The following is a 15,027-nucleotide window of genomic DNA, read 5'->3' as shown; positions in this document are numbered from 1 at the left end:
TGCTTTTTACATAGCCTGTTGTAAAACTAGGCAAAGATTTAGATGAGGAGTTGTACTCCTGGAATACCTCTATGTACCCCTGGGGCTACATGTACCCCTGGTTGAGAACCTCTGCTCTAGCTTAATAAAAATTCAACTCTTTAGCTACTGTAAATCAGCGCAGCTCATTAAAATAATTAGAGCTATGTCCCTGATCCCAAAATATACCACCTGCATCAACAACACTGGTGATTTCAATTGCAGCAGGAAGCAAACACCTTGAGTCCTGAGGGAAAATTGCAATTCAGTACATTCGTTCTGGGCCTGGGTATTTTTACTGAGCACCACCTGCAAACCAACAAGTGACTGGTGGCTCTGTAATGCAAGTCATGTTCTACTAAGCACTGAACGGAGACACCGTCCCTCCCCCGCCACACCAGACTCCATTCACCCAAGAGTTTGGCTTGGGGGGTGGCATTCATAAGCAGGAGCGCTCCCAGCTTTTTTGCCGCCCTAAGCGGCGGAAGGTCCCGCCCCCAAAATGCTGCCTCCGACAGAGGCGGTGGAAGGTCCCGCTGCCGCGGTCGCTGCCCCCCAAATATTAGCGCCTTAGGAAGGAGGAAACAGTCTTTATCAATTAACAAATCCTTCCCTGGACCACCAACAGCAATGAAAATTACTCATCAAACTGTTCTGTCCATATCTCCCAGTTATATTTGAAGGTAGCTGCCTTGGCACCGAAATAACTCAAATATCGTTCTGAAGACGAGGCCATTATCCAGAATGTTGTACGGGAACAACATTGGCCAACAGGCATGAATTCCACATGGCTTCATGCTTTGTGGACACCCAGCTGCTGACCTTCCGGCCTTGCACACATTTCTCCTGAATGACAGCCACCTCGGGGGAGTTCATCCTAGAACAGGATTCTCTGTAAAATGCTTGACATTTAAAAGTGCTATTGGAAAGTTCTGGTTGACTTTCAGGATGTGTGTAATGCCGATGGACACTGTTGTGGGTAAAATATAAAGCAACTCCTGGGTATAAAACCACAATAGAGTCAGGTCCGCCCAGAGTGGGGAGGCAAGTGGGGCAATTTGCCCCAGGCCCCGGGTCCAGCAGGGGCTCCCATGAGAATGTCGGAGGCTCCCCCTCGCTTTCCCCATTCCCTGGCACCTAAGGACACCGCGACCAGGAGCGGCCACACACTTCTGAAACCCCAAACCATATTCAGGTTTTGGCAGACTAATTTCAGTTTTTCAATTAAAAAAAAAAAACACAACAAATTTTGAAGGAAAGCAGACATTGTCCGTGATTTTTTCTGCTTTTTAAAAACCCCTAGTTTTCAATCCAAAAAAAGTTTTGGACATAGTTTTTGACGGCGAAATCATTTGTCCAACCCTGCCTTTAATGAGCTATCTCGGGCTGCCTTTTTAGTCACTAGCGTAATTGCTGAGAGAACCGTGATGAATACCTTGTAAAGGTGACCTATGGAAAGAAGTTTTCTTCAATACTGGTTTGTGGTGAGATGCGGAGGTCTTCCGCTTTTATGCTTTATCTGGTTCCGCAGGGGCACGCCGTGGGAGGCTGGGGTAGGATGAGTGGGGGAGCAAGGGTAAATGATGGACAGATTCTGCTCCATGGGACAATTTGCCCCAGGCCCCGCAGGGGCCCCCATGAAAATATATTATTCTATTGTATTGCAACTTTTTTTTTTTTATGGAAGGGGCCCCTGAAATTGCTTTGTCCCAGGCCCCCTGAATCCTCTGGGTGGCCCTGAACAGAGGTAGCAGAGGCAGCCATGGACATGAATTAGTCCTGCTGATTGTTTGTGCTAGCGACCCACCTGTTTAATGGGCGGTGTGTGCAGCAATCGTCCGTGATTTCGCTCTCCACACAGATGCCCAGAATATTTAAGAGCTATGGGCACAAATGTCTCTAAGTATTTATACGGTGTCCACAGCCATGGTATCTGGAATCTAGACCCAGTGGTCTCAAATCTGGGCACCTACCAACTTGCGCATATTAATAAGTGGTCTGATTTGCAGAGATATTGAGTCTCCACATCTACCACAGAAGTCAGTGAAAGCTGGGAAATTAAATTCTAGGTTCCTACTGGCTTGGGATGCTCGCACAGCTGAGCTGTCGTAGCGACCGTCTGGGAATCGGACATTCTAGCACGGCTACCAACCTCTCTTCTCTCGTATGAGACCAGTCCCTCCACATCCCCAAAGGATGTTTACAGGCACCATTATACTGCTGAAGACTATCAAAGCCTCCTTGTGCTGCCCCAAATGCATCGGTACCTTCCTCGAGTCCCTTCCCTGGTTTTCCTCATCCTTAACTTTCCAGGCCCTGCTCAGTTCTGCTGTCACCTAACCCCTTGCTAAAAGAAACCCACCAGTTCAGCTAGTTATACTCACATTCCATCCTGAACTGCCATCTCACTCTCTCTGTTTCTCTAAATTCTCTTCAACATCTGCTCTTCTTTTGTCCTCTCTGCCTGCTTTTTATTATTTATATCGCCCTCCTAAAGGATCACTCTTCCCATTCACCCCTCCCTCTTTTCCATCTTCTCTCAGATGACATCTCTGGACTTTCTCATCCCTGAACTGTTAGTCCACGCATGTTATGAGTTAGAAGATAGCCTCTTCAAGGCCTCAACTTCTCCCTATAACCTCTTTGCATTCACACTGGGGAGACCTACCTGGAGGCGCAGGACTTTCTCTCAAGCAGGGCAAACCATTCAGCCAAAATTGGGGAGGAAGCTTGATTTTGTGGTTAAGGCACTGGACTAGGTCTCAGGAGGGCTGGGTTCAAATCCAGACTCTGCTACTATCTTCCTGTGTGACCTTGGGCTAATCACTTATGTTCTGTGTGTCATTTCAGATTATAATCCTTCCTTCTGACCTTTGTCTGTCTAGTCTACTTAGACCGTAAGCAATTCAGGACAGGGAAACTCACACCATGTTGCTTTTAGCTCAGTCACTGCACAATAGGTCTCCAGCCTCAGATGGAGCCTCTACTCGTAACTGTCGTATAAATAATGACTAATATTAAAATTAATCTGTACCTGAGTCTCATAAATGGACTGGTATTTTCAAAGAGAAAAATATCCCTCTTCCATGGTCTTGGCCATGGGCACATATTATAAACTACGGTGCGTTCATGTCTGGGATACTCTATCTTTCTGTATTTTGATGGACAGTGAACTGATTAGATTATATTCTCCTAGCTCACATTAATGAATAGCCACCACAAATTCACAAAATAAATGCCATCTCAGTGTTGGTGTCACTAAGCATAACCCTAAAGTAACTTAAAAGGTAAAAGGTAATAAGGATATAAAGTCTCCCTATTTAGGCCTCAGATGAGCAAGAGTCCTTCCATGTTTAAACTTTAATCGACCTAAAAGGCCTGGTGTAACAGCCATTATCAGTTGCAACAGTTCTAATTGGTCTAAAGCAGAAATAATGAGGCCTGTGCACCTTTAGCAGAAGGACAAGATAACTTGCAGAAGGAAAACTTACTAACGAGTTGCCGCGGCCAAGTTTACTTAATGCACCTGCGCTTACGTAACTGCTACAGGGGGAAGGGGGGGGGGGGGAAGAAGTGTGTGAGAAAAGAATGCTGCAGCCGGACAGAAGAGGGAGGGGAAACGGGGGCTTGCTAGTCAGCGAGAAAAGTTCTCATGGCTATAAAGGAACAGACTGCTTGTTTTAGCTGGGCTGGATCTGAGGCGTACTAAGTCTCCCAGCCCCGCTTTGAGGTCTCAAATAAACTCTGCTTGCTTCTCCCCCTGGTGTGTTTATCGGCGCTAAAGCACTCCCGGCATGAATCACTGTTGTTTGCCTTGGGCACCTCCGGTGTCTGCAACATCAGGAGGGAAATTTTATGGACAAATATATAATAATCCTGATATATGATGGACAGAAAGAGGTGCAGATTTGGGAGTTGTTACTGAATGCAACAGTCATCATGGCATCAGCTACAAGTTCACAGTATATATTTCTCTCTCCTTAAAAGCCAAATTCCTCTTACATTGATATCATTTAAAGCAAGACAAAACACGTTCACAGCACCAAGAATAATGGACTCAATTGCTATAGCATTTCAGAGCAGAAGATGAACATTGATCCATGGGGTCTCTTAAAGAAGACAATTCGCATTTTTCTCTGTAAATCATACTCAGTGTCATTCTGGAGCATAATACTTCATCGTCCAGAGCGACCTGACATTTGTAACTGCATGTGTCATGAAACAACGGATAACTCCTTACAGAAAACCAGAGTTATGCTTCTGCATTTGCTTCCCCCAATGGAATCACAATAGGTTTCTATCAGAATTCAGGGTAAATCCTGGAATACAAAACATGCCAATTCCTTCAAATAACCAGTGATAAGTTTGATTAATAAACAAACAAAAAATGAATAAAAAAAGCCTGACAATACTTACAGACTACCTTGAAGCTGGCCATATAAAACATTGGCAGTCAAAAACCCAGCACAGGAGTGTCTAATGTGGTTAAATCTTTGGAAGGATGAGAAGCAGAGATCATAAGCATCAACAGTTTTTAAAATAAAAAAGATACTTTGCACTTAACATAGTGCTTTTTACCTCCAGACCCCAGATCTCTTTACAAACGCTGAATGGGTATCATCACTCCCATGTTGCAAATGGACAGACAGACACGTAGGGGAGAGAAATGACTTGACCAAGGTCACATGGGAAATGAGGAGAAGAGTTGGGAATAGAACCCAAGTCACCCAATCTCAAGCCTGTACTTAGTCCACTGCAGTTTATTTTGCTGCCGCTCTCTGCAAAGACTAGGCACAGGCTGACCTGGTTAGCAAAGAACCATCTGTACAAGGTTATAAAGGAAAGCTCCATCTATGATTCATTATGTGGGCAGTTACTCAAAACAGTTTGCAAAGGCATAAAGCTTCTGCTGAGGAACTGCCGCAAAGCAGAGACATGCAGGCTGCGCTGGAAAGCATCCTTGCCTTAGGAATATGACACATTAGCAGCCGAAAGGAAGATCAATTGCTTTTTCTTTGCACAGACAGAGAGTCTGCAATAGAATATGCTAGGAGTGCCCTTTCTCAGCATTAAGCATAAGCACCACTGCATTAACCTTGCCCGGGTTAAGAGCTGCATCCCCTTGGCTCCTGCACCAACATGGCTGTTGACCACAAACCTCATGCTATCTCCATCTGCCTGTGCTTTACTGCCAGGGCAGAGCAGATGAACTTCTACGCTGCAAGCACAGCCTCGCTTTCCCCAGCTCTCTGTCCAGCAGCGACTCATGATCTCAGAAGCCAAGTGTCAGACCTTGTGCAGAGCTAAATGGGATCAAAACTCTTCTGGATGTTAAAGCGATCTCTTGGCTTTTCCAAAGCACAGAAAAAGCCTGACGGGGCCATTTACAAGAGATCAGAAATATACAAATCTAGAGCCAGAGAGACTTGTGCATGCAAGTAATAGAAATCTGAGAGTTTGTGAAGGCCAGGACGGAGAAGAAGGGACAACCAGGGCACTCTGGAAACGAAGACAAACTGAACATGTAAGATAAGGAGCAAACCAGGCTTCCATTCAACACAGGTTGTTTATCTGTATTGCCATGTTGCCCTGGCTATCACTCTTCCACAGCCCTGCGGCAATGGGACATTCTACTGAGCTCGGAAGAGGGAGCGGAAGTCTCATCATTGCAGCCCAATCATGACTCCTGGGTTCTAATTCCTGACTCACCCTGGGGCTTTGGCCATATCATGCCTCAGTTTCCCTCCTTATTTCTATTACAGTGGCACCTAGAGCCCTCAGAAAAGACTAGACCCCCACTGTGCTGGGTGCTGTACAAACACATAAGAAGAGATTGCCTGTTGTATAAGCTTTTGGGGGGCAGAGACTAAGGGTGGGAGCAGGAACAGAGGCACAGAAAGGAGGCCCCTAACTTTGTTGCTCAGTAGTTGTGCAACCTCTGGGCCCAACACCCAGACCTTAATTTCAGAGACTTTAAGGAGCAGCCTGTCCCAAGCAGATTTTGACCCTCCCAAAAGGTGAAGTGGCAGAGACTGCACGAAGTCCACCAGGGACTTAGCTGTTGCTGTAGACTTAATGTGGAAGGTGCTAAGATATGTGGTAATGCGCATCAGCATAAAGTTTTAAGAGAGGAAAGAGGATGCGATTAATACAAGCGTAAGAGCCTTACCTCTGGGTTTCTTGTGTCTGTAATGTTTGCACTATTTAAAAATGGAAATCAACAACCGTAATTCCATGTGAAAGCCCCCTCTTCCCTTCCCCCATTTAATATCAGTGCTCTTCTGTGCTTCCCTTGCCTGGCACCAATCTACCACCCAGTCTTTGGCATCACACACAAATGAGATCTGAATTCATTTCTCATTCACTGCCGACTCAGGGGAGCCCATCGCCCTCTGCCTTGCTGAACTGCCTGTGACAAGCCAGGCAGGTATGAATGTCACCCCGGTCGACATCAAATACAGAGGAAGCCACAGGGCTTCTCATCAGGACTCCTTTCTCAAGGTGCTGCCCTGTCTCTTCATTGGCAGTTCTCTTCTATGTTGCCATATCCATCCACCTCTTTGGGCCCTGTTCCTATGGGGCAGGCCCTTGATGTTGGGGGTGTGATTCCCAGTCAAGCTCTCATCAAGCTAGTGTGCTACAAACAGTAAGGTAGGGGCAGTAGCACAGGCAGTGGTGAGGGTAAGTGAAAACCTGCCTGAAGCCCGTGGGGTGTACTCAGCTAGTTCAGACACCACTGCCTGCGCTACCCCGGCTACACTCCTGTTTGTAGCGCACTAGCCCCATGAGAGCTCCCCTGGGTGCGTGAGCTGGATATCGCACCCCTCGCTCCCAGGGCAGACGCCGCCTTGGGCTTTCTTTGTGGACTCGGTGCAGCCATGACTCGTCCTTGGTGGCGCTGCTCCGCTCTCAGACAGCAATGTCTCCTCCCTAGCCGCCTGCGCTCAGCCTTGCTTCCTGAGGCAGCACAGCGTGCAGGTCCAAATTCAATCCAATCAAGTATCAACCAGTCAGCTCTCATGCCTGTTGTGCCTCCCGCCCCTCCCCACCTTCAGAACCGATGAGCACCCCTGCTTTTGCTATTGATGGGGGTCTGCTGTACTTTAACCCAATCCCTCTGCTGGTTCTCTGCTAATTCTACAAGCAGAATTAGGCAGCAAGAGCCAGCACAGGCCACTGGGACAGACGGCTCCGCTGCAGACACCAATGGTCCAACTCCTCTCCCCAGACCCTGAATAGCACTCAGCTTCCTTCTCCTCCTCCAGTCTCTTCTCCCATCTCCAGTCCTGCCAACTGGGTTCTCTGCCGCCTGGAAATTTTGCACTGAAAAGACAGGAACTAACACAATCCACGCTGTGCACTGGATTAGTAGCTTTGCTTAATGTCACCCTCCCTCCCTCTTGCCCTCTCCTCACATCACATCATGTCACATCTATTGCAGACTGTGAAGCCCTCAGGCCAGGCACCCTGTCTTTGGCCTTTCTCCAAAGCACCAGGCACAGCTGTGCAATTGATAAAGCCAGGAAGGAGAGTCTGAAGCACTGAGCCAGGCTAAGCAGAGCAGAGCCCACTGAGTAAGGCCAGAACTTACAGCAAGAATCAAGACACCTGGTCCAGCAGAGAGACATATTTGGAGCAGTAGAATTTATTGCCACGTTCACAGGGGCCTGTGCATTGTGTGGGGCCTTAGGCAATGGCACAGACCTAAAACCAGCTTGGGAGAAAAATATTTCCCAGATGTAAAGCCTTCTGGGACATAGTTAAACACCTGAAAAACCCATCACTTCTTTGCTTTAGTCACCATGAGACCTGGGTCATTTTCAAAACCTTTCGGTGAGGCTTGTGCACCTAAAACCACCCAGATGGACTGGGCGGCTCAGAACCCCAGTGAGATATGGGAACAACACACGCCAATTGCGAGGCCTCCGATTTACAAAAGGAAACACTTGAAATTACTTGAAGCAACTCCGAGTCCCTGGATCATAGTTAAAAGACAGGTTATGGTTTTTTCCATTCAGGATCTGCCTCATGACAGATGTTAAGACAAAATTAACTGGTCACACACATGCGCTGTACTATGGAGAGTATGGCTAAAATCACTGGCCCACAACTCGACTCCCACTTCAGATAAGTGGATGAAACAGCACTAATGGCAGTCTCCTGCAGTTACTGATGGGGGCAGGGAGCAATGACAGCTCAGCATGGTTGCCGGAGAGGTGGAAGTCTCCTGACCTCACCAGCTGTCAAGCATGGAGAAGACCCTCCAATATCTGAGCCTCTTCTTCATACACCTCCCCGCCTTCCCCCAAATCCATGTGCCATTGCAGTCATAGTCGCTTGTAACTTCTGACTGCTTCAGTTATGGTAAATGAGGATTCCCCACTGTATACAGAACTGTTCCCTCAAACACAACCCCTCACACCTCACTTCACTTACAGGCAAACCTGGTGGTCCTTGCGGCCCCCGGGGTCCTGGCTTCACTCGGATCTGTTGCCCGTCTGCTGCTGTCCATAAGACACCGCCCTGATCATGGTCCTCACTCCCCTTTGCTTCACTGCCTGTCTTCCAGCGATACACGACCCCTCTCTTGTGATCTGTGGGGACAACCTCAGTATCCAGTGATGTCTGGATTGGTTTCACAGCATCCTCGGGGCTTAGGGAAGCTTTAGAAGGGTTCTCTAGGGTTCCTTCACCCACAAGTTTCTCCGTCTTCCTACGGGAGTCAGAAGAGGGGGCCCTGGCTATGTTTCCTGCAAAGTCCACTGTCTGGCTGACCTCTGTGGAGATTTTGGAGAAGATGGAAGGGTTGTCTAGGTCTATGATGGCATCAATCGGTTTGCTGGGTGAGAACCAGGTCCGAGAGCCCGTGTCTCCCTTCATCTTTTCCGTGGTGATGTTCTCATCCTGGGGTTTCGAAACGTGGTCCTTCTTGGAAGCTGGTCTGTTTACTCTGGCAGAGGTTCTCGAAAGAATAACATTGTCATCAGCCACCTGAACATCTTGATGCCCAGAAGAAGGAACTGAAGTAACTGTGGTAATGGAATCATTGGCATTTCCTGTGACCTCCAACTCACTTCTGTCAACCCCGGGCCTGCCAGGTCCTGTGATTTTATTGAAGGTGGAGTTCAAAAGCTCGAAGCCTTCCTCTTCAATAGAAAGGCGTTCCTCCTCTTCCTGCTCCTCAGCAGAGAGCCTTTTAGTAGAAGGGGCTGAAGTGAGGGCACTTCCATTGGGGCTGATCCTAAGATTCTCTTGGGGATTCTCCCACACCAGAGGTGGCCTCACAGCCAAATCTGAAGTGGTAAATTTTGAGCCCTGAAAGGGAGGAAGAAGAAAGGACATTTTTAATCATTTTAACCAGACAAGGCATTCTCTGTTTGCATTCCAGGCCTTTGGAAAACACCTGCTGTTGGCCATGATGGTCCAGAAACAACCCATGTTTATTAGCTTTTAGGTCCAACCTTTTCTCCTTCATCCATGAGAAAATGGGCATTGGGTAGGGCTGGGTAACAGTGGCATGGGGCCATTTATTTTTTATTGTAGTGTTGCTGGGTTGTTTGGTTTGATCTGGTGGAGTGGATAGGCTAGTTTATCCCTGATTTCAGGGCAAAATGGAACTTCTCAGCTAAGGAGCCAGAACCCAGAGCTCCTTAATGCATGAGCGTAATTTTAAAAGATTGCTAAAGGCACCCAGAGCATTGGCCAAGTGAAATTCTAGGCCATGGACAAAACTTTAACATGTAGCTGCTTCTTCTGTCAGCCTCGAACTAAAGGGTAAACCAAAATTAAACACCTGTTTTTGTGGAGGGGAGCAGGGGCCAGAGTTGAGAGGATGGAAATTCAACTCTGGTGCAAGCAGATTTAACTGAAGTCCATGGATTTACACGAGGCACAAATCCATAAACCCAAAGTCTTTAAGATACAACTTTCAAAGCTCTTAAAGTCCCCTTGTGGTCTCAGTGCAGCCACAAGCTCAGGCGTGTCTCAATTAAGGGCAATTGCTAAGCTCCCAGCCCTTACTCTGAAACTTCCTCTTCCATTTAACAGCAGCTGGAAGAACGCTCTAGGCAGCAAACCTCCTTGAGGGTCCAGCAGGGATGGGGGTTGGGAGGCAGGGAGAAGGAAAGGTAAGAGGAAGTGCAGCCTCTGGGTCATCTGGGGCAAATTAATGAATTAAACATGGGACTGGCAAGAGTTTCATTCTGGGCTAGCCCATCATAGTAAACTGCCCCCTTAGGGATGATGAAACTAGCAATTGTTCTTGCAGCTTCCTAGAACAAGAGAGATGGAGTCCTGATACCTCACCCTTCCCCAAACAGTGACAGGGGAGTTGGAAGGGGAGAGGGGGAAATCATGACATTAAAAAGTTTCAAGCTCAAAAAGAAAACCTCCCTAAACAAGTAGGATAATCAACCCAAAGTGGTTTCACTGCATTAGAACATATGTTAAACTTCATCTCCAGTACTGTGGTCACTAACTCCAACGTAGGTTAACAGTGAGGTCTGAATCCAGAATTTTCAGCTAGTCAGATTCTCTATCTGGAAACACCACCTGACACGTTCCTTGTTCTCCCCTGTCTGCCTGTATTTGCTTGTTGTTTCAGACTGTAAGCCCTTTCTGTTCTGTGTCTGTAGCGTGGCTAGCACAACAGAGTCCTGGTTCATGACTAGGCGCTACCACAATACAAATAATAAATCACAATCAGAATCCTCTTAAAGCAGTCACTAGAGGGAGACCAAGCCCCAGACTTGCGTCGCCCTTTAAATCTCCCACAACCACAGCTCCATTGGCAATAGCAACAGCAGAAATGCTAGCGTAGACAGAGTTATCAGCCTTGTGACCAGTGTATTACTGTTATAAAATGGGGACAGACCAGGAAGGAACACTCGTACCTGAGATCCTCTCTAGCCCATCCACATCTGCCAGGATCTTGCTTTGAGCAGAACTGGTTAGCAACATCATTTGGCCCAACTGCTTGGGGCACCTGGTCTTGGTTAACAGACCCACTGCTGCGTATTTAGAAATGATGAATTAATCTGTCACAAACAGCAAGTGAACCAAGAGGCAAAATCAAGAGAGGATAATAATTAAACTTCCAGAACATGTGATGCCTCATTTAACGTGACAGGAGGGCAGAGAGAGGTGGGAAGCAGGAGGAAGGAAAACAGATCTCACTCAGTTACCCCTCCCACAGCTCTGCTTCTGTAACAGTGCTAGAACAGGCCTGGATTCACAAGGAAGCAGGGCAAGGTGGGTGGGGGTGGGGGTCCATCAAAGCCATGACACTGCCGATAAGTTAACACAGGGGTCGGCAACCTTTCACAAGTGATGTGCCAAGTCTTCATTTATTCACTCTAATTTAAGGTTTTGCGCGCCGGTCATACATTTTAATATTTTTTAGAAGATCTCTCTTTACAAGTCTATATATTATATAACTAAACTAGTGCTGTATTGTAAAATAAACAAGGTTTTCAAAATGCTTAAGAAGCTTCATTTAAAATTAAATTAAAATGTTGATCTTATGCTGCCGGCCCTCTCAGCCCACTGCTGGTCTGGGGTTCTGTTCGCCTAGGCTGTAGGGGGCTGAGCAGGGTCTGCGGCCAGGACCCTGGCTGGCAAGGGTCTGGCAGCCAGAACCCCAGACTGGCAGCGGGCTGTGCAGGGCCGGTGGCCGGGACCCCGGCTGGCAAGGGTCCGGCAGCCAGAAGCCCAGACCAGCAGCGGGCTGTGCAGGGCCGGTTGCTGGGACCCCAGACACACATACAGTAGGAACCTACCTTCTCCCTGGTTCTGGCCCATTCTCTTCCTCTCTCTGACTGAGCTGAGGTGGGGGTGCACTGAGCACAGAGCGCCTAGAGGGGATGAAGAGTCTGGCAGGAGCTAAGATGAGGAGAGGGCTCAGGGCTGGGGCAGGGAGTTTGGGTGTGGTGCGGGCACTTACCTGGGCAGCTCCCATGATGATGCAAGGGTGCAGGTTGGAATGTTGGGTGGTGGTGGTGCAGGAGTTTCCTGTTTTGTGCTCAGGGTCAGGGTGAGGTGTGGGGCGCGAGCTGTGGGGGCCTGGGGGCATGTGAGGGGGGTGGCAGGAGTCAGAACAGAGGGGGCGCTGGGGATGTGTGGGGGGTGCCAGAGTCAGGGCTGGGGTCGCGCAGGGGGGTTTGAGAAGTCACAGCAGAGGACTGGGATGTGTTATGAGGAAGACGGACCTGGGGTGAGGGTGCGGGGCTCGGGCAGAGGCTGCGTGACTGCTCCCCTCAGAACCAGCCAAGATCCTACGTACAATTCTCTCTTCACGCAAGTTTTACCCTGGTGTAATTCTAATGACTTCAGAGGGATCTCTGGTGTAATTCTAATGGCTCCCAATTTGCACTGGAGTAAGAGGAGAATCAGGATGTGTCGTATCATTCTGCATAAGCGTCCATTTTTGTTGGTCCTTTTGGGTGCTGTTAAGGCAGCTGCCCTGTAACTATACAGTTCCCATGCTCACTAGAGGAGTTTGTTTCAATCAGGCTGGAGCTCCGACAAGTATTTTAATACTCAGTTCCACGACGTAAGCCTGTGTTACTTAGGCCAGGTCTACACTGCGACTTTAATCGGTTTAATGGCGTATTACCGATTAACGCTGTATCCGTTCACACGCGTCGTCATTAATATCAAGTAACGGCTCTTAAATCGATTTCGGAACTCCTCCCAAACGAGAGGGTAGCGCTAAAATTCGATAGTGATACTCGGATTAGGGTTCGGTGTGGCGGAAATCGACGTTATTGGCCTCGGGCGGCATCCCAGAGTGCAGCACTGACCGCTCTGGACTAGCAATCTGAACTCGGATGAATGCAGCGGCAGGTAAACAGGAAAAGCCCCGCAAACTTGTTGAATTACATTTCTGCTTGGCCAGCGTGGAGCTGTGATCGCCGGGTGGGATGCAGTCTGAATCGAAAAAGAGCTCCACAATAGACGTACGGGAGACTAGGGTCTGATCGCTGTATGGGGAGACAATCTGTTGTTCCAGCTCCGTTACAGAATACGAAATGCCAAGCGTTTGAATAAAAAATTCCAGAGATACACAGCGCTGCGTGACAAGCGTAACGGACGCAGAGACTCAAATGGAACGCTCGTGAAAGGTGCGAGGGAGGTGGTACTGAGGACTCCAGCTATCCCACAGTCACACGCAGTCTCTGAAATTATTTGCTTCTTGTTGAGCCTCCAATGTCTGTATGGTTCAAACACAGTGTCTGGCGTGGTTCAGGGAAACAGCTCCTCAGTTTATTCCCCCCACCACCACGTGAAAAAAAAAGGGAAAGATTGCTGTGCCTATGGCGTTTGCTCAATGCACTCCGCCGAAAAAGGTGCCAAAGGGTTGTCTGCTGCCTTCACAAAGGAGATGGGTGAGGCTGTACCCAGCAACCACCGGGGCAATGTTTTTCTGCCCCATTCAGGCACTGTCTCTCAACACGGAAGTGGGACTATGGGATAGCTGAGGAACAGTTACCCCACGGTGCACCTGCTCCTGAAATCGCATGTAGCATTTGGCACATGGATGCAAACTCGATTTCAGGATCCCACTGTGGACGCGCTAAACCGATTTTATTAGATCTGTTTTGTAATATCGGTTTAAGCTAATTCGAAATAATCGTGCAGTGTAGACGTACCCTTACCAATGGAACTAAGAGCAAGCTTGCCGTGAGGATGAATTTGTTTTTCAGCAAGTCTCCCACCACAGCACTACTGTATTTGCAGAGCAGTGTCCGTAGTGGAAGCACAAGTACAAGTAGAGCTCTGGCAATGACAAGCATTTTTTCCTCTGTTAACTAGTCCTGCTTTGCGCAAGGCTAGACATGGTGGTAAAAATGCTGCCAGCTCTGTCTATACTATCAGAATAATAGAATATCAGGGTTGGAAGAGACCTCAGGAGGTCAGCTAGTCCCACCCAGGGCCGGCGCTTTCATTTAGGCGACTTAGGCAGTTGCCTAGGGCGCCAGCATTATGAGGGGGGCGGTATTTTGCCGGGGGGGCGGCAGGCGGCTCCGATGGAGCTGCCGCAGTCGTACCTGCGGACGGTCCGCTGGTCCCACGGCTCCGGTGGACCTGACGCAGGCATTTCTGCGGACGGTCCGCTGGTCCCGCGGCTCCGGTGGACCTGCTGCAGGCACGCTTGAGGCAGCTCCACTGGAGCCGCGAGACCCACGCGCAGGGCGGCAAAATGGCCCGGTGCCTAGAGCGCCAGAAACCCTGGCGCCAGTCCTGGTCCATCCTCCTGCTCAAAGCAAGACCAAACCCCAGACAGATTTTTACCACAGTTCCCTAAATGGCCCCCCTCAAGGACTGAGGTCACAACCCTGGGTTTAGCAGCCCATTGCTCAAACCACTGAGCTATCCCTCCCAACTCCTGCTGTTGTTGTCCCCAGGGAAGCTGCTAGGAGATTTCCCCAAAAGACTAGTGTCTTCGAGGCATTTTTGGCCAACAACTCCAATGTTCGTTTCCTCAAGAACTAAATGAAGCCACAAAATTAAACCCTGACTGACATGCTTGATTGATCTCTACACACAACGTAGAGGGACATTTCTCTGTCAGTAATTTCGTCCAATACTGCTCCTTGGAACAGAGAGTTGGCTAGGCTTCTAGATTACTAAATATAGATACACACAACTTATTTAAAGGAAACTGAACTGAAACTTGGGGCCAACTACTAAATCCTTCGGCTCTGTAGCTGTGCAAGTGCCGCTCTGTGGCATTGTACTGCAGTCGTCAGGCACTGATCTAGCTGAGTGGGTTTCAACCTGTGGATCGTGGACTCCTGGGGGTCTGCAGACTATTTGTAAGATTTCCAGAGGGGTCTGGCACCTCCCTTCAAACATTTTTAGGGGTCTGCAAATGAAAAAAAAGGTTGCAAACCTCTGACCTAGCTGAAATAAGTGTAAACTCCATACAGTTAGATACAGCATTTCCACAATTAAAATGACACATTGTTGTCTGATGCACAGAGTCCACAGTAATCCACTTCCTCGAGT

The 15,027-nt window shown here is 48.4% G+C and overlaps 1 protein-coding gene across 1 annotated transcript in view; it reads right to left on the bottom strand.

The window, feature by feature from the left end:
* LOC116835220 (uncharacterized) overlaps window positions 1-15,027 on the bottom strand; it is a 249,478-nt gene that overhangs the window by 118,050 nt on the left and 116,401 nt on the right. The window contains exon 8 of the mRNA XM_075060693.1: window positions 8,455-9,333. Coding sequence (XP_074916794.1) covers window positions 8,455-9,333 — 879 coding nt within the window. The remainder of the gene's footprint in view (window positions 1-8,454; window positions 9,334-15,027) is intronic.

Source organism: Chelonoidis abingdonii, chromosome 24 (genome assembly GCF_003597395.2).
Source record: "Chelonoidis abingdonii isolate Lonesome George chromosome 24, CheloAbing_2.0, whole genome shotgun sequence".
NCBI classification, from domain to species: domain Eukaryota; kingdom Metazoa; phylum Chordata; order Testudines; family Testudinidae; genus Chelonoidis; species Chelonoidis abingdonii.
This window is presented reverse-complemented; position numbering and strand designations above follow the sequence as displayed.